We start from the raw sequence: 17,879 nt of genomic DNA, 5'->3' as shown, positions 1-17,879 counted from the left end.
GAGGCTTTAGTGGCTGGATAAAAGGCTCCAGCCTGGAGGAGCCCTGTTGGAGGTGGTGTTGCTCTTCCCTGCAGGTGTTTTGTGTTGAGCAGAGTTTCCCAGAGTTTTAACCCCTCTCAGGGGTCCCATCCCGAGCAGCACTGGGGGTCCAGGGGGTGTTTTGTGTCCCCTCTCTCCTGGGGTGACAGGAAGTGGGATAAGCTTTGGATCGATCTGGTTTGCTGCCCCCAGACCTGTTTTTGGGGGGCTGCTCCCTGTGGGGCTCAGGCTGCTGAACAGGCCTTGGCACCCCCAGGGGCTTTCCAGAGGTGTTGGACCTTGCTTGGATCAAGCCAGGCTGGGAATTAATTCCATGGCAGGAGGTGTCCAGCCCTGCAGAGGAGAACATGCTTTCCTGGAGGAGAACATGCCCTGTGCCACAGGAAGGCGTGTCCCAACACCTCCAGAACGAGATCCTTGGCATCCCTGGGGGCCCTCAGCTGGAGTTCTGGGGGGTCCCTGTGGTTGTTATCCCTGTTGAGGTGATTAAAAATCCCCCCAGCTCTTGGAGCACTGGGATCCTGGCAGTGGGTGCTGCAGGGGACACCCTGGGACCTTCCTTTGTCCATGGATTTACTCCCCAGTTATTGGTGGATGGGATGTTTTGTAGTTGCAGCTCATTTTTCTGCCGTGGCCCTTCTTCCCTCTGGGTTAATGATGGACCGTGTGCTGCCCCTTCGGGATCTCACGTCCCTCAAGGAACGGATCTGCCAGGATTTTGGGCACCTCCCTGCTGGCACAGGGCTCCTACCCCCGAGTTATCCGAGGGGGCACCTCAACCCCTTGGCTGATGGACATGGAGCCTCTTGGAAGGCTCCTGGGTTGGTCAAGTAGCAGGTTTGTGAGAGGATGAGGATGAGGATGAGGATGGGATGGTCCTGGTGGGAAGATGGGAAGGTTTGAGCTGAGCTTGAGCTTCAGCAGCAGAGTCACAGCCCTGCGTTGCTGCAGAGCCAAGTTTGAGCTGAGACTGGCTCAAGTTAGGCCAGACTTAGGAAAAATATCTTCCAGGGAATGTGTGTGGGGCTGGTGTGAGCCCCTGGGGCTTTGTGGAGAGGTGGGATGAGCACAGGGATGGGAGCTGTGGGATCCACGTTGGCTGTGGGGTGGGATCACCACGTCACTTCACTGCTGGAAGGAGGGGAGAGATTTGGGATCAGCACAAGGCTCTTCAGCTGCTGGGGTTTGTATCCTCAGCCTCTGGTTCTTCTCTTCCATAACTGGGTGTTTATCTTCCCCTCTGGTGTCTGTGCCAGCCCTGGGGTTTATCCACAGGGCCTGGGATGTGCTTGGAGTGTGGGCTTGAACCCTGCCTGGCTTGGAATTCCCTCATTCCAACAGGGAGCAGGTGTGTGATTCCCCACGGCTCCAGTTACACATCCCAGTGTTAATTCTTTATAATCTGCCTTTATTTCCCTTAATTGTGCCAGCTTGGCCCTCAAGTGCTTCACTCCCAGCTGGAACTGGGAGTTTTCTTTCCCCACTAACCTCCAGCTGCCCCTGTGTTTTCCAGGTGAGCCCTTTCCCAGGAGCTTGTCCTTTGAGTTCCTGCTCCTCTCTCCTCTCCCTGGATTTGGGTGCCAGCCTGTCCCCCCTGGCAGGCAGGAATGTGTGTGCAGGGCTGGGCTGGATGAAGCTCCTGCCTTTGTTCCCTTCCCAAGACACGGATCAGCCTCAGGAGATCAGGATTTACTGGCAGCCAGTGAACTCCTGCTCTGGGCTGTCACATTCCCTGGAATGACCAGGGAGCTGCAGTGAGCCCTGTTGCTGGGATAACCAGGGATTTGGGATGTCCTGGGCACGGGTTACAGGCTGTCAGAGTGCTGAGGTGGCTCCCTGCTCTGGAAGAGCAGCAGGACTGTCCCTGCAACCCATCCCAGGTTTTTATTGCTGGAAGCTGAAAGTGAGTCCAGAGGAGGCCACGGAGATGCTCCCAGGGCTGGAGCCCCTCTGCTCTGGAGCCAGGCTGGGAGAGCTGGGGGGGTTCACCTGGAGAAGAGAAGGATCCAGGGAGACCTGAGAGCCCCTTGCAGGGCCTAAAGGGGCTCCAGGAGAGCTGGAGAGGGACTGGGGACAAGGGATGGAGGGACAGGACACAGGGAATGGCTTCCCACTGCCAGAGGGCAGGGATAGATGGGATATTGGGAAGGAATCCTTCCCTGTGAGGGTGGAGAGACCCTGGAATGGATTTCCTAGAGGATGCCCCTGGATCCCTGGAAGTGTCCAAGGACAGGTTGGACGGGGCTTGGAGCAACCTGGGCTAGTGGGAGGTGTCCCTGCCTATGGCAGGGGGTGGGATGGGATGAGCTTTAAGGTGCCTTCCAACCCAAACCATTCCATGATTCCATGGAACACTCTGCTCAGCAGCATCTCAGCCTTCAAGGATGGAGGAATTGACCCAAACCAGGTGACAAAAGGAGCAGAAGAAACGAGTTTTCTTCCTCCACCAGCCATGGCTCATTGGGGATCGAGGCTGTTCTGGGAACCCTCTGGAAGCAGCTGCCTCCTTGGAAGCCCCAGGACACGTTTGCTGCTGTCTTTTGGGTTCAGGAGCCTCTTATTCCCCTGGGAGAGCAGAGTTTGGGAGCTGCCTGGGACAGATGTGCTGGCTGGGCTGGGCCCCCTTCCCGAGCCAGGGCTGGAGCCTCAGGAGAGCAGCGTTGCTGCGGCTCCTGTGGAGCTCTTGGATCTACCCTGGGGAACAAAATCAGGGATAAACCACTTTGGAGAGCCCAGCCCGTGGCCTTGGAGAGTGTGGGTTTGTGCGACAGCCCACACATATCTCCCCCCAGAGGAGCCCAAGAGCCCCGGGTGGGTGTGGGGGAGCTCCGGGTGCCCCCTGAGCTTTGCTTCCAGAGCCTTGAGGGCACTTCTGACTCCTTGAATCCATGTGCTTCAAAGTTTGGCCCGAAGATGGGACCAAACCTGAGCCCCCCCGAGGTGGGGGGTGGTTGGTCTCCCTGGTTTCCTTGCCTGCATCCCGCTTTTCCTGAGGGAGGAGCTGCTCCTGCCTGTCGGGATCTGCCTCTCACTGGGAGCTGAGCGTGGAAAGGAGCTGGGTGGGAATTGCAAACACCTTCCTGCAGCTCCCAGCTCTGCATCCTTAAAAGCAGAGCCAGGCAGCAGCGTTGGCCCCTTTCCAAGGGCTGGGCTCCTGGGAATCCACCTGCAGCAGGGGCTGTGCATCCCAGGCTGGCAGCCAGCCCTGCCCTGTCACCCTTGGACACACACACAGGGTGCTGAGCACCCGGATCTGGCAGGGGTTTGGATCCCCTCAGCCCCCTGGGGTGCTTCCAGGCTGGTCCTGCCACCTGGAATGTTGGTGTGGGCAGCAAGGGATGCACCTTCATTCCCGAGCTGCAGGAGACCCTTTGCTTTTTGGAGGGGCTTGCAGGAGTGGGGGGGTTGTCTCTGGAATTAGGGGAATTTTGGGTGGCTCTAAAGCACACATGGGTGGGGTTTTGGGTGGGTGAACCCCAACAATCCCACCCTGTGGTGCTGGGGGGGGGCTCTGGGAGAGCGGGAAGCAGCAGGAGTGATTCATGGCCCTGCTCTGGCTGCAGAAATTCCCTGCTCGGCTTCAAGTTTGCTTTCCAGGCACTTCTGCAGAGCAGGGCTGAGCGTGAGCCAGGTCCTGGAAGCAGAGGGACTGCAGTGAATCCTCCTTCCTTCCTTCCTCCCTGTGTGGCAGGACGGGATCTGCAGTGAGGTGCAGAGAGCTGCTGCAGCCCGGAGCTCCCGCTGTTCCCTGGAGAGCCACCGACTTAGCGGGATAAAAAAGGCTCTCAATCAATCCCAGGTAACTGAGGGAAGCAGGGAGGAGTGTCCTGTCTCCCTTGGCAGGGCTGGGGGAGCACGGTGACAGGCTTCCCCCTCTGGAATAGCACTGCCAGCCCCCGGAGCAGCCCCACATCCGTGCAAACTTCTCTCCTCCTCCCGGCCCAGCTCCGTGCTCTGCCCAGCGTTCCCAGCCCCCAGATTTCATCCAGATTTCCTTTTTATCCCTGTTGGGGATCCCTATCCAGCTTGGACAGGGAACAGAGGACACAGTTCCTCTGTGCTGCTGCTGCATTTGGCTTTCAAGAAGCTCATTTGCATTTTAAACCCCTCCGCAAGCTCTTTTTCTTCCTCTTTTTTTTTTTTTCCCCAAATGCTCTTTTTTTATCTGTTTTTTTTTTTTTTCCCACTTGGCTTTGCTTTCTGTGCTCCTGCCCCTCCAGAACAGCAAGGCCACTGCAGGCTTTCAAGGACAAGCCTCTGGATTCTTTTCCTGTCGAAGGAAAAAAATGGGAAAACCAACCGTAAAAGCCAAATCCCCGCTGACCTTTCCCAAGGGCTGTCTGCTCCCTGCACATCTCCCTCCTCAGCTGCCAAGCCCTAAATCTGCCCTAAACTGCCTGAATTATATAAGAGGGCCTCAAGTGCTGGGTGGAAACCTCGAACCCTTGGAATTTAAAGCAGCGCTGCTGGAGCAGGGATGGTTTCTGGAAGTCTGGAAGAGGCTCCCTTTGATCCCCCTCGGCTGCTCTGTCCCGTTGAGCTGCGCCTTGGGCTCGGCTCAGTTCCTCCCCCCCTCCCAGAGCTGTTCCCTGCGGGTGTGAGGGAGGTTTGGGTGTGAGTTTTCCCTCCAAAAGCACTTTTTGGATGAGGAGGGGTGAGCCCAGGGGGGATCACTGAGCCCCTGCTGCCCAGCGGGGTGGGCTGAGCAAAGCCTGGGCTGACCCCTGGAATCCTCAGTGACTCCCTTCCTCCTCCACATCCCCTTTGGAGAACCAGCTGATTCCTCCCTCATCCCAGAGCTGCAGGGTGCTCACCCTCCCGTAGGGAATGGGCAGGAGCTGAGGGTTTCCCTGGGGGCTTCAGCTCCTCGTGACTCTTCCCATGCGATCCCAAGCTCCCCGATTTTTTTCCTTCCTGGAGCTCTCCCCAGCCAGGAAAATCCCAACCCTCACCCTCCGTGCTCTGCCTCTCCCCCAGGGACCTGCTGCTGGCTGGGACCACCATGACGGACTCCAAGTACTTCACCACCACCAAGAAAGGTAAGGGAGGGAGTGGGAATGTCACCATTCATCCCAAAAGCACCCGGTTCTTACACCATAAGCCGGGCAGGGAGGGCTGTCCCTGTGGGGGGAAGCTCCCGTGGGAATGCTGTGGCTGACACCCCACCCTGCTCCTCGCTGTGACACCCAGAGCAGCTCCTGGGACGGTGTTGGGGTCAGGACACCTTGTCCCCAGGCCCCTGGCAGGGCTGGTGGCAGCTGCTGATCGGCTTTAGCGGCTCAGGAGCTCCCCTGGGCAGCACTCGGGGCCTTAAGCACTTTCCAGAGCGAGGAATTAATGTGGAGAGGAGCCATGTGGCGTGGCCCTCCTCAGCCTGCCAGCCTGGCAGGGAATAAGGAGCTCAGGAGGCCCCAGGAGGGCAGGAGGTGGTGCCCTTGGCTGGGTCTGCAGGGGCTGGGCTGGGGAATCGCTGCCCCAGGCAGAGAGGGGGTTTGGGAACCACCATCCCTCACGTGGGCTGGAGGAGCAGTGCCCAAAATCCGCCTGCTGGGGGGACCTGCCATCCTCTGGGAAGGGAGGGAAGGGAGGACAAGGCCTCCCAAAGCTGTGTGTGGGGCTGGAGCTTGGCTGTGTGTCCAAAGTGCCCATGGGATAACCCCCTGTGCCCGGGGGGGGCTGGTCCCTCCTGCAGCACCTCCCGTTCCTGCAGGGCTGCAGGAGCTATGGGGATGCCCCAGCAGGCTGGTATCCATTTCCATGGAGAAGAGCTGAGCCCCCAGAGCAGCCCCAGCCCCCAGCAAGGCATTTGGGAAGTTAAATCCCCCCTCCCAGGGCTGGCAAAGGTGGGAGTTGAAGGTGGCATGCAGGGGGTGGGAGCTGTGCCCACCCTCCCTCACCAGCAGAGGGTGGGGTGTCCCTTCCCCAGCCCCTGAGCTCCCCTTTTTCCCACTTTTCCAGGGGAGATATTTGAGCTGAAGGCTGAGCTGAACAGTGACAAGAAGGAGAAGAAGAAGGAGGCTGTGAAGAAGGTGATCGCCTCCATGACTGTGGGCAAGGACGTCAGGTCTGTGATTCCAGAGGGTCAGGGAATGGCCTGAGTGGGAAGGGACCCACAGGATCATCCAGTCCAACCTCTGACCCTGCACAGACACCCCAACAATCCCACCCTGTCCCTCAGAGTGTTGTCCAAACCCTCCTGGAGCTCTGGCAGCCTTGGGGCTGTGCCCACTGCCCTGGGGAGCCTGGGCAGTGCCCAACCAGCCTCTGGGGGAAGAACCTTTGCCTGAGATCCAACCTGACCCTGCCCTGGCACAGCTCCAGCCATTCCAAACCCGGATAGCTTGCAGGTTCCCCTTTCCCACTGTTCCTCCGAGGGGTTTTCCAGCTGGTTTTCCCCTCAGGAGAGGCCTGAGCACCCTCCTGGCCACGGCTCTGCCTCCCGGAGGGCACTTTGTGCCCACGTGGCCGCCGGGCAGGCGGGAGCTCCCCTGGCTTTGGTTGTAATCTGGCTGAAAGAGGATTGGTCTGGCTGCCAGATGAGTTGGTTGGGATTATTCCCTCTCCCCTCACGTGTTGCTCTGCACAAGCAGGGCCCCCCAGGGGTGGTGGCAGAGGGGCTGTGTCGCTGCCCCGCTGCCCAAGAGCCTTTTGCAGCCGCTCCAGTCCCAAAGGTGGGGCAGCTGCTGTTCCTTCCTGCCTCCTTCCATCTGACTGAGCAGCACATGGCCCCTCTGTGCCTTCTCCCTGCAAGGACCTGGCCCTGCACACCCCTGAGCAGCATCAGCAGTTTGGTTTTCACGGTGCATTGGAGAGGAAATGGAGGGAAAACACACCCTGGGCTCTGTGCTGGGAGAGCTGGTGTGTCCCTGCTCCCAGAGCAGCAGCAGGGCTGTCTTGGGACCACCATGGAGAAGATCATGTGGATATGGCCTTCCAGGATTTGAAGGGGGCTTATGAAAACAGGGAGAGGGGATTTTTACATGGGCAGACGGTGACAGGACAAGGGGGAATGGTTTTAAACTAAAAGAGGGGAGATTTAGGTTGGGTGTTGGGAAGGAAACCTTCCCTGTGAGGGTGGGGAGACCCTGGCACAGGTTGCCCAGAGAAGCTGTGGCTGCCCCTGGATCCCTGGAAGTGTCCAAGGCCAGGTTGGACGGGGCTTGGAGCAACCTGGGCTGGTGGAAGGTGTCCCTGCCCATGGCAGGGGGTGGAGCTGGATGGGCTTTAAGGTCCCTTCCCACCCAACCCATTCCATGATTCTCTGGCCGTGTCAGCCCATTTTTTTTGGTGCGTGCATATTTTAGGCTGCAGGAGGGCAGGTTCCTCAGTTCACTGCTCCCCAGGAGGTGCCAGGAAAGCCTGGTTTAGCCAGGAAAGCCTGGTTTAGCCCGGGGTGAGAGCAGCCACGGTGGGTGGCAGCTCAGCAGGCACTTCCCTGGATTTAGGGGTGCCCTGGGTTTGATCCTGTCAGGGATGGCTGGGTTTGCAGTGACAGAGAAGCTTCCAGGAGCCGAGGGACATCTGTCAGGGTGGGATAACCCCTGTTTTACCCCTGTGATCCTAATTGCCTCTCTGGGGTGCTTTAATAGTCTGATTGGTCTGTCTGTGGCTTTAATTGGTCTGTCTTTGGATGAAACAGCATCTCTGGCATCCCACAGCTCCAGGGATTTGGGAAGGGGAGGCCCCAGCTCCGTGCAGGCAGCTCCACTCCATCCCAGCAGAGCATCCTTGTATCAGGAATCACCCCAGGGAGTGAGGCTCTTCCCTTTGGCTCCATCCTGTGAGGGTGCACAGAATCATGGAGTATCCTGAGTTGGAAGGGACCCACAAGGATCATGGAGTCCAGCTCCTGGTGCTGCACAGGACACCCCAAAATCACACCATGTGCCTGAGAGCCTTGTCCAGCACCTTGTGCCAGGGCTGTGGGCTGGGGCTGGGATACAGCAGAACCATGTCCAGCGTTCAGTTTTGGTCCCTCAGGGGCTGCTCTGGGCTGGTCTCGATACAGATCCATGCAATCAAATCCACTGGGAACGGGCAGTTCAGCCACATCTGCTGCAGGTCATGGAATCATAGAATCCTGGAAAGGGTTGGGTGGGAAAAGACCTTAAAACTTGTCTCGTTCCACCCCCTGCCATGGGCAGGGACACCTTCCACTAGCCCAGGTTGCTCCAAACCCCGTCCAGCCTGGCCTTGGACACTTCCAGGGATCCAGGGGCAGCCACAGCTTCTCTGGGCAACCTGGGCCAGGGCCTCACCACACTCATAGGGAAGGGTTTCTTCCCAATCTCCCATCTGTCCCTGCCCTCTGGCAGTGGGAAGCCATTCCCTGTGTCCTGTCCCTCCATCCCTTGTCCCCAGTCCCTCTCCAGCTCTCCTGGAGCCCCTTTAGGCCCTGCAAGGGGCTCTCAGCTCTCCCTGGAGCCTTCTCTTGTCCAGGTGAACCCCCCCAGCTCTCCCAGCCTGGCTCCAGAGCAGGTTCTCCTGGCTGCAGGAGGGGATGGGCCATGGGAAGGAGGCTCCTCCGGGAGCATGTCCATGTCCTGCCCTCACCGGGAGCTCTGTGTTCCAGCGCTCTCTTCCCGGACGTGGTGAACTGCATGCAGACAGACAACCTGGAGCTGAAGAAGCTGGTCTACCTCTACCTGATGAACTATGCCAAGAGCCAACCAGACATGGCCATCATGGCAGTGAACACCTTTGTGAAGGTGAGGGCAGAGGGTGTGAGTCCAAGAGTCACCAGGGGCAGCTCGACCCAGTGCCGGGTCACTGCACTGAGCTGCAAAGGGAGCGTGGGCAGCTTTCCAGAGCCTCTCCCGTCGGGAGGAGGAGCTCTCCTGGTTCTTGGTAACTGATTAAATTTGCTCAGTAATGCAGAAAGCTGTTTTTTTGGCAGCCACCCCGTGCCACTCGCTCTGTCGGGGCTGTGGGCAGCTCCCGTGATGGAGCTGCCGTCATGTGAGCCCGTGTGCTGGGAGAGCCCTCGTGATCTTCCCCTTGGAGCTGGGAGCCGAAGAGTTTGTTAGGAGCCAAGGTGTTGCCAAACTGCTTTGTGGAAAGGACTTGGTGGGCATTAGAGGGAATTTGGGTTTTTTAGGCAGGAAAAACCCCACAAGATAAGCGCAATAGATGCGTTTCCCAGGTCAGGTGGCAGCTGGGTTGTGGTGTTTGGTGTAAGTGATGAGGAGTTCAGATTCCTGGGGGTGCTGGGAGCAAGGACTGGTGGCGTTATAACCCCGTGGGTGCAGAACAAGAGGTCCAACTTCTCTTGGGGGACTTGTTGTCGAGTGTGTTAAACTCTCAGCGCCTGAGGAACCCCAAACCAACCCGGACATCCTGAAGCCACCACTGCTGGCTGTGACACCAAACCTCCCCTCTGCTCCCTGCAGGACTGCGAGGACCCAAACCCGCTGATCCGGGCTCTGGCCGTGCGGACCATGGGCTGCATCCGTGTGGATAAAATCACGGAGTATCTCTGTGAGCCCCTGCGGAAGTGCCTCAAGGACGAGGACCCCTACGTGCGCAAGACGGCCGCCGTCTGCGTGGCCAAGCTGCACGACATCAACGCCCAGCTGGTGGAGGACCAGGGCTTCCTGGACACCCTGAAGGATCTCATCTCCGACTCCAACCCCATGGTGATCCTTCTTTTGCCTTCTCCGCCCTCTCTCCATCCAAATGGATGGAAATGCCCTAATTCATCTTCGCATCCCAGACTCCCTTCCAGACTCTCTATTTTGGTGTTAACAGTGAACAGGCCACTGCTGGGGACTTCTTGCTTCTCAGGGCTGCAGGCTTTTCCCTGCCCTGTAAGCCCATCTCCTGGATGGAGGGTTTCTCCCATTCCTTGGCTGTGTGTTATTACCCTGTTCCCAGTGGGGAGGAGGCTGCTCCGGACAGCTCGGAGCAGAGGCTTGGCTCTGATCCCACATAGCCAGTGGCTTTTGCCTCTGATCCCACATGGCCAGTGGCTTTTGCCTCTGATCCCACATAGCCAGTGGCTTTTGCCTCTGGTGAGGTTTTCCTGGCAGCTGGGCTTTGGCTTCCCTCCCTTTCCCCAGGCTTTATGAGGAACTTTAAACCCAGCTTTCCTCAGGGTTTCTCTCCCCCCAGCCTTTCCTCCTGCTGCGGGCGTGGCAGCCAGGCCAGGAGCTGTGCAGGGAGGGATGGGGCTCCTTGGAGCTGCCTGGGGAAGGGGAGCTGGGCAGGGGGCCAAGGCTGATTCCTGTGGAACACGTGGGAGCCGTTGGGGATGTGGTGTGTGGGCGGTGGGAGCGGGGTGGGGGTGGCTCATCCCCTGCGGAGCCGCCGGTGGGAGTCGGAGCTGGTGCCCAGATGTCGGTGGGATGATGCTGAGGAAGCAGCTCATCCCCCTGCCCCACCTTTCCCCCAGGAGCCACCCTGGTGTCCCCTAACCCGTGCCCTGTCCCCTAACCCTTGTCCCGTGCCCCCTGGCAGGTGGTGGCCAACGCGGTGGCGGCTCTGTCGGAAATAGCCGAGTCCCACCCCAGCAGCAACCTCCTGGACCTCAACCCCCAGTCCATCAACAAGCTGCTCACAGCCCTCAACGAGTGCACTGAGTGGGGCCAGATCTTCATCCTGGACTGCCTGGCCAACTACATGCCCAAGGATGACCGGGAAGCCCAGAGGTGAGGGAGGCTCCGGGTGCTGCCGTGGTGCCGAGGAGCAGGGTTGGAGAGGGAGGGGATGGATGGGCAGGTGTCGATCAGAGCGCCTGGCACTGCCCCTTCTCCTCTGAGCATCCTCCTGCCCCTTGGAATGCTGCTGCAGGAGGTGGGACAGCGGGCATCTGCTGGCTCCCGTGCCTTGGGCATGGCCATCTGGAGCCTGCCCTGCTCTTGTCCCCGTGCTGGCACCAGGATTGTGCTTCTTTATCAGCTGAAAAAATGTGGCTGCAGGGGACAGGAGGCCCTGGGGAGCCCCAAAACGGGGTCACTGCGAGCGGGTTCTGCAGGGCTGGGGAATAACCTTCATCGGGGCGTCCAAGAGCCTGTACGGCGTCTCTTGGGAAGGTCCCAAGCACTGCTCAGCTTTCCTGCGAATGCCTCGTCCTTCATCCATGCTGGCAGCAGCTTTTGAGCGGGAAGAAGGGCCGGGATCACCCCCTTTCCCCTCTCCTCGCCCGGCAGCATCTGCGAGCGGGTGACGCCGCGCCTGTCCCACGCCAACTCCGCCGTGGTGCTCTCGGCCGTGAAGGTGCTGATGAAGTTCATGGAGATGCTTTCCAAGGACCTGGATTATTATGGGACGCTCCTGAAGAAGCTGGCCCCGCCCCTGGTGACCCTGCTGTCCGCAGAGCCCGAGCTGCAGTACGTGGCTCTCCGCAACATCAACCTCATCGTGCAGAAGAGGTGCGTGCCCAGCTTTCCCTCTTCCCCACGGGTGCTGCTTCCCAGTGCCTCCATCCCTCTGGCTGCAGCAGTGTCATGACCCATCCTGTGGGTTTTTCCTTCCATTGTTTAAAATCCGAGGGCTCAGCGCAGAGAGTCGTAAAATCATGGAATGGTTTGGGTTGGAAAGGACTCATCCCACTCTCCTGCCATGGGCAGGGACACCTTCCACTATCCCAGGTTGCTCCAAGCCCTGTCCAATCTGGCCTTGAGTCAGTTAGATGAGGGAATGAGCAGGGAATTAAGCCCAGTTTAATTTTTTCTTTATTTGGGGCCAGCAAAGGATGGCAAAGCCAAAAGCTGAGAGACTTTGGTTTGGTCATTCCGTGTCTAGGGCGGGATTTTTGTGCTGTCGGATTTTGTCCTCCCTGAGTAAGTGCTAAGAGTCCTTTTGTCCCTTTGCTGATCTAAAATTCCGGTGGGCTGGAGGTGTCCAAGGCCCCACACGTGTGCCTGGAGCAGAAGTGTCCAGCTGGAGAGCCCTGCTCTGCCCACAGCCACAGTCAGATGATTTGTCCTCCTCCCAGTCAGCGCCGTGGTCGTCTGTTAAAAATAGCACTAATTTCTGGGAAAAGAGGAAAGCAATTAGTGTCCCTGGGAGCAGGAATGTGGAAGGCAGGTTGGCTCCTTGGAGCTGGACTTGGCCTAGCTCTCTCCCAGCTTAGAGGATGAGCTGGTGAGAAAGGTCCAGCCTAGCCCTGGGGTCTGGATTTGTGTCCCTGCTCCTTCCAAAACGTCCCTTCCAGCCTTGGCAGGACAAACGGCCCCTGTTGCCTCACGTCTGGCCTGTGTTTGCAGCAAGGTTGTGCTCTGTCCCCTGCAAAGGGGAGCCAAGGATCCTGAGGGGATAATTGTGCTGTCTTGGATTCCTTGGTTGGAATGGGCCCCCAAAACCTTGTGCTTGTGGCCAAGGAGCCTCATCCTCCTGGCCTGGAGCTGCTCCCTCTCCGTGTTTCCCCGTGGGACGGAACCCTGGGAGGATAATCACGGTGTTTGGATTCCTTGGCACGGAACAGGCCTCCAAAACCTTGGAATTGTGGTGGAGGTGAGTGTGTGTGTCCACCCCTAACCTCTGCCTCCTGCCACCGCCAGGCCTGAGATCCTGAAGCACGAGATGAAGGTGTTCTTTGTGAAGTACAACGACCCCATCTACGTCAAACTGGAGAAACTGGACATCATGATCCGCTTGGCCTCCCAGGCCAACATAGCTCAGGTCAGGGGCCGGGGGAGGGCACCAGGGGGGATCCAAATCCCAGCCCCAGCTCCGTGGGATGCGGCCGGGATCGGCTGTGCCACTCATTGTCACTGTGCCACCCATCCTGCTCCAGCTGGGTCACTGCCCCGTGTTCCTGGTGGCTTGTCCTCGCTGCCAGGCCCTCACCGTGCTGTCCCCTCCCTCAGGTGCTGGCAGAGCTCAAGGAATACGCCACGGAGGTGGATGTGGATTTTGTGCGGAAGGCGGTGAGAGCCATCGGCCGCTGTGCCATCAAGGTGGAGGTGAGGGCTGGGGCACCTCTGCCTGGGCAAGGCACGTGGTGGGCATCTCATCCTGGGATTTGGCGCTGCCCTGGAGAGCTGGGGATGAGCTGTGGTTGTTCCACAGGGGTGTCAGGGGGGTGTTTCATCCCCTTGGCCACTGGAGCTGTTCCAGGGTCCCTGCCCATCCCGTGCCCCCTTGCAGACCCAGCAGCTCTGCCTGGGGTGGTACTGCAGTGCCAGGGGCTTGTTGGGAATCACAGTGGGGATGGGATGGAGCTGATCCCTTCCCAGGGGGATGGGAGAGCACTGGTCCCTTCCCAAGGGCTGGAAGGGCACTGGTTCCTTCCTGAGGAGCTGGGAGGGCACAGATCCCTTCTCAAGGGGCTGGGAGGGAGACAATTCCTTCCTGAAGGGCTGGGAGGGAGCTCATCCCTTCCTGAGGTTCTGGGAGGGAGGCAATCCCTTCCTGAGGGGCTGGGAGGGCACAGACCCCTTCCCAAGGGGCTGGGAAGGAGTGAATCCCTTCCTGGTGTGCTGAGAGGGAGTCAATCCCTTCACGAGGGGCTGGGAAGAAGCTGATCCTTTCCCGAAGGGCTGGGAAGGAACCAGTCCCTTCCTGAGGACCAGGAGGAAGCTGATCCCATCCCGAGGAGCTGGGAGGGCACAGATTCCTTCCCAAGGGGCTGGGAGGTAGCTGATCCTTTCCTGAAGGGCTCGGAGGGAGCCAATCCCTTCCCAAAGGGCTCCTTGTAGGCTTTGCTTCCCTGTTGGAGTAATTTGCCAAAGGGGATTATTAAAAACCTGGCTCTGCATGGCTGGAATGCTTCCCATGGGCAGAGAGGAGGAGGAGGAGCCAGACCTGGGTGTGAAGGGGAGACCACACTCGTGTGTACCCTGTACTCTGGGTTGGGTTGGGACACTCGTGTGTCCCCCATGCTCTGGGTTGGGTTTGGGGGGTGCATGGCAGGGATGAGGAGGTGTGGGAATGGCAGTGGAGGCTTTGGGATGGGGCTGGCAGGGGGTGTAACCGAGTCCCTCCGGCAGCAATCGGCCGAGCGCTGTGTCAGCACCCTCCTGGACCTCATCCAGACCAAGGTCAACTACGTGGTGCAGGAGGCCATCGTGGTCATCAAGGACATCTTCCGCAAGTACCCCAACAAGTGCGTGGGCCTGGGTGAGCCCCTCCTGCCCCTCTGTGCTCGGGGGGCCCACGAAGACCCCGGAGTGGGGGAGGGATGGGGGATGGAGCCCCCTGAGCCTCCCTGCAGCACAGCTTTGGGTTTTCGCCGCTCAGCGCTGCCCCAGGAGTTAAACTGGAGGCAGGAAAGTTGCCCCCAGCCCCAGGAATGCCCCCAGCCCTCCCCCTGGGATGGCAGTCCCAGAACCAGGGACCCCAATGGAGGGAGCTGCCGGGGATGTGGAGGTTCCTTGCGTCAGCAGAAACTGGCTCTGGCTCTTAATCCAGCTCCTGGTGCTGGAACAAGGGCAGCAGGAGGAGAGGGGAGGGAATGTTCCAGCTGAGCCAGGATGAATAGGCAAGTCTGTAATCAGGAAGTCGGGGACTAATAGTGGGAATAAATACTAATGAAGTGAATTGGTAACGAGCAGGAGCTCTGCAGGAATAGCCAACGGCTCCAGAGAGGAGCAGGTCAGGGGAGTGGGGCTGAGGGGTTAATCCAGAGCAGGGAATGTGCTCTGGGATCAATGAGGGCACTGGGGAGAGGGAACAACCCCGGGCAAGGTGCCCTCAGCCGTGCCCTGGTTCTGCTGAGGGGGATGGGATGGAGTTTGGAGTTAGGGTGGACTGGGGTTTGGGTTTCCTGCTCTTGGTGAGTGAACACGTGTCATCTCCTCCTGGGGAAGGTACGAGAGTGTCATTGCCACCCTGTGTGAGAACCTGGACTCCCTGGATGAGCCCGAGGCCAGGGCTGCCATGATCTGGATCGTGGGGGAATACGCCGAGCGCATCGACAACGCCGACGAGCTGCTGGAGAGCTTCCTGGAGGGATTCCACGATGAGAGCACCCAGGTGGGGCAGGACTGGCTGGGTGAGGGGGACACTGTGACACAGCTTGTGCTGGCTGGGGTGGAACAGTCTGCTCTAAAGGAGCGGGAAGGTGTTGCTCTTCCAGGTGTTTGGAGCAACCGTGTTCCGCAGCAGCTCTGGTGTAGGATGTGATCCAGGGCTTGGAGCAGCCTGGGCAGTGGAAGGTGTCCCTGCCCATGGCAGGGGGTGGAACGAGATGAGCTTTAAGGTCCCTCCCAATCCAAACTATTCCATGGTTCCATGAAATGCCACCATGGTTTTGTCCCAAGCACCTCCTGCCCTTCTTGGCTGGGAGGGACCAGGAGGTCACCCGGTTCATCCCGCTGTGCCAGCACAGGATCAGCCCTTCGGAGCTGGGAAACAGAGCCAGGCAGCTGGAATGAGCAGAGGGAGCTGTGCCTGCCCTGCCCTGCCCTGATGAGGTTTGCCTGTGGAATTGTGGAGGGTTTCCACCTGTGGAAAACTGTTCCAAGCACCGTGAAACTAAGGGACAGTGAGCAGGGCAAAGCCTGGAAATGCAGAACAGCCAAGCCAGGGATTCTGACTCCCTGAGGTCCCTGAAGGGGCTGTCGGAGGCAATTCCTGCTGCTTATCCTCATGGAAGTCAGGGGATGCTCTGGCCTGTGGGACTGTGTAACCTGCTCCCAGGATCTTGTCCCATAACATCTGGATCGCCCCGTGTTCCCGAGGGTGTGGGATGGGCTGGGAAGGGGCTGCACAGCTGGCTGGGAGCCACACGAGGTGCCCTGGCTCATGTCACCACCACTGATGTGGCCACCCTGGCTTTGGTCCCTCGAAGGGCAGGTCAGGGTTAGATCCTGGCAGCTCCTCCAGGGAAAATCCCGGTGTTCCTGATGCGTCTGTGTGTGTCCATCCCCAGGTTCAGCTCCAGCTGCTCACGGCCATCGTGAAGCTGTTCCTGAAGAAGCCCACGGAGACCCAGGAGCTGGTGCAGCAGGTGCTCAGCCTGGCCACACAGGTGGGTCACACCCCGGGGCCTTCCCGAGGGCTTCCCAACCCTGGGGAAGTGGGAATGGCCTGGTCATGGGGCAGCAGGTAATGGGGAGCTTAATGCAGAGTCATGGAATGGTTTGGGTTGGAAGAGACCTTGAAGGTCTTGTTCCAGCTCACAGGGACACCTTCCACTAGCCCAGGTGGCTCCAAGCCCCATCCAATCTGGCCTGGGACACTCCCAGGGATCCAGGGGCAGCCACAGCTTCTCTGGGCAACCTGTGCCAGGGCCTCCCCACCCTCACAACCAGGAATTCCTTCCCAATCTCCCATCTATCCCTGCCCTGTGGCAGTGGGAGCCATTCCCCTTGTCCTGTCCCTCCATCCCATGTCCCAAGTCCCTCTGGGAATCCTGGTAGTTGAAATCCTGGAGAGCACAGACACTCCCATGGCCCGGGAGGCTCCTTGTGCTGCTTCCCAGCCCGGGATGGTGGAGCTCCTGAACTTGTATCCCCGTGATCCCTCCCAGCAAGACTCAGATGGGAAAAGGAGCTCTGAGTAGCTCTGGAGTAGCTGCAGCAGCTCCGAGTAGCTCTTTTAGTAGCAGCAGTAGTTCTGAGTAGCTCTGGAGTAGCTGTAGTTACTCTGAGTAGCTGCTGCAGTAACTTAGAGTAGCTCTGTAGTAGCTGCAGCAGCCCTGAGTAGCTCTGGAGTAGGTGCAGTTGCTCTGAGTAGCTCTGTAGTAGCTGCAGCAGCTCCAAGTAGCTGCAATAGCTCTGTAGTAGCTGCAGTTGCTCTGAGTAGCTCTGGAGTAGCTGCAACAGCCCTGAGTAACTATATAGTAGCTGCAGCAGCCCTGAGTAGCTGTGTAGTAGCTACAGCAGCTCTGAGTAGCTGTGCAGTAGCTGCAGCAGCCCTGAGTATCTCTGGAGTGGCTGCAGCAGCCCTGAGTAGCTCTGGAGTATCTGCAGCAGCCCTGAGTAGCTCTGGAGTAGCTCTGGAGTGGCTGCAGCAGCCCTGAGTAGCTCTATAGTAGCTGCAGCAGTCCTGGGTAGCTGTGCAGTAGGTGCAGCAGCCCTGAGTAACTCTGGAGTAGCTATAGCAGCCCTGAGTAGCTCTGGAGTAGCTGAAGCAGCCATGAGTAGCTCTGGAGTGGCTGCAGCAGCCCTGAGTAACTCTATAGCAGCTGCAGCAGCCCTGAGTAGCTCTGGAGTAGCTGCAGTTGCTCTGGAGTAGCTCTGTAGTAGCTGTAGCAGCCCTGAGTAGCTCTGGAGTAGCTCTGTAGTAGCTGTAGCAGCCCTGAGTAGCTCTGGAGTAGCTGTGTAGTAGCTGTACAGTAGCAGCTCCAAGTACCTCTGGAGTATCTGTGCAGTAGCTGTGCAGCAGCAGCTCCCCTTGGCTCCATCCCTGATTCCCGCCCTTCCCGCAGGACTCGGACAACCCCGACCTGCGGGACCGGGGCTACATCTACTGGCGCCTGCTGTCCACGGACCCGGTGGCCGCCAAGGAGGTGGTGCTGGCGGAGAAGCCGCTCATCTCGGAGGAGACGGACCTGATCGAGCCCACGCTGCTGGACGAGCTCATCTGCCACATCGGCACGCTGGCCTCGGTGTACCACAAACCCCCCGGGGCCTTCGTGGAGGGCGGCAGGGGCGTCGTGCACAAGAGTTTGCCCCCGCGCACCGGATCGTGAGTGTTCCCCACCCCCCTGCCCCGGGGGGCACTGCCGGGAGCGCGGATCCGCCGGAGGAGGGGGTGGGATGCTGTGGGGTGCTGGGCGAGGAGGGAGCTGAGACCCCTTTCCCGAGGGAGCTTCTGTAGGGACAAGGCTGTGGGTTTGGCCCTACAAGGCCAGAGAAGTGATCCTGGTGGAAGGGTTGTGTCTCCTGGCTGGGTGTGCTGGGAAGGAGCTGAGCTGAGACCCCATTCCCGAGGGAGGGTCTGTAGGGGCAGGG

General features: G+C 59.2%; 1 protein-coding gene across 7 annotated transcripts in view; it reads left to right on the top strand.

Annotated features, from left to right (window-relative positions):
* AP1B1 (adaptor related protein complex 1 subunit beta 1) overlaps window positions 1-17,879 on the top strand; it is a 24,592-nt gene that overhangs the window by 414 nt on the left and 6,299 nt on the right. For 6 of the 7 annotated variants that reach the window (XM_027706403.1, XM_027706402.1, XM_027706401.1 and 3 more), the window contains exons 2-14: window positions 3,731-3,838; window positions 5,017-5,078; window positions 5,998-6,103; window positions 8,612-8,747; window positions 9,429-9,674; window positions 10,495-10,685; window positions 11,187-11,408; window positions 12,540-12,660; window positions 12,849-12,944; window positions 13,971-14,086; window positions 14,790-14,955; window positions 15,854-15,952; window positions 17,354-17,613. In XM_027706403.1, coding sequence (XP_027562204.1) covers window positions 5,042-5,078; window positions 5,998-6,103; window positions 8,612-8,747; window positions 9,429-9,674; window positions 10,495-10,685; window positions 11,187-11,408; window positions 12,540-12,660; window positions 12,849-12,944; window positions 13,971-14,086; window positions 14,790-14,955; window positions 15,854-15,952; window positions 17,354-17,613 — 1,796 coding nt within the window. In that variant the 5' untranslated portion in view covers window positions 3,731-3,838; window positions 5,017-5,041. Of the gene's footprint in view, window positions 1-3,636; window positions 3,839-5,016; window positions 5,079-5,997; window positions 6,104-8,611; window positions 8,748-9,428; window positions 9,675-10,494; window positions 10,686-11,186; window positions 11,409-12,539; window positions 12,661-12,848; window positions 12,945-13,970; window positions 14,087-14,789; window positions 14,956-15,853; window positions 15,953-17,353; window positions 17,614-17,879 lie in introns of all 7 variants that reach the window. The other variant, XM_027706398.1, reaches the window with a different exon arrangement.

This window comes from Neopelma chrysocephalum, unplaced genomic scaffold (assembly GCF_003984885.1).
Source record: "Neopelma chrysocephalum unplaced genomic scaffold, ASM398488v2 Primary Assembly neopelma1_376, whole genome shotgun sequence".
Taxonomy (NCBI): Eukaryota; Metazoa; Chordata; class Aves; order Passeriformes; family Pipridae; genus Neopelma; species Neopelma chrysocephalum.
Note: the sequence above shows the minus strand (reverse complement) of the source record. Positions and strands in the feature narration are given on the sequence as shown.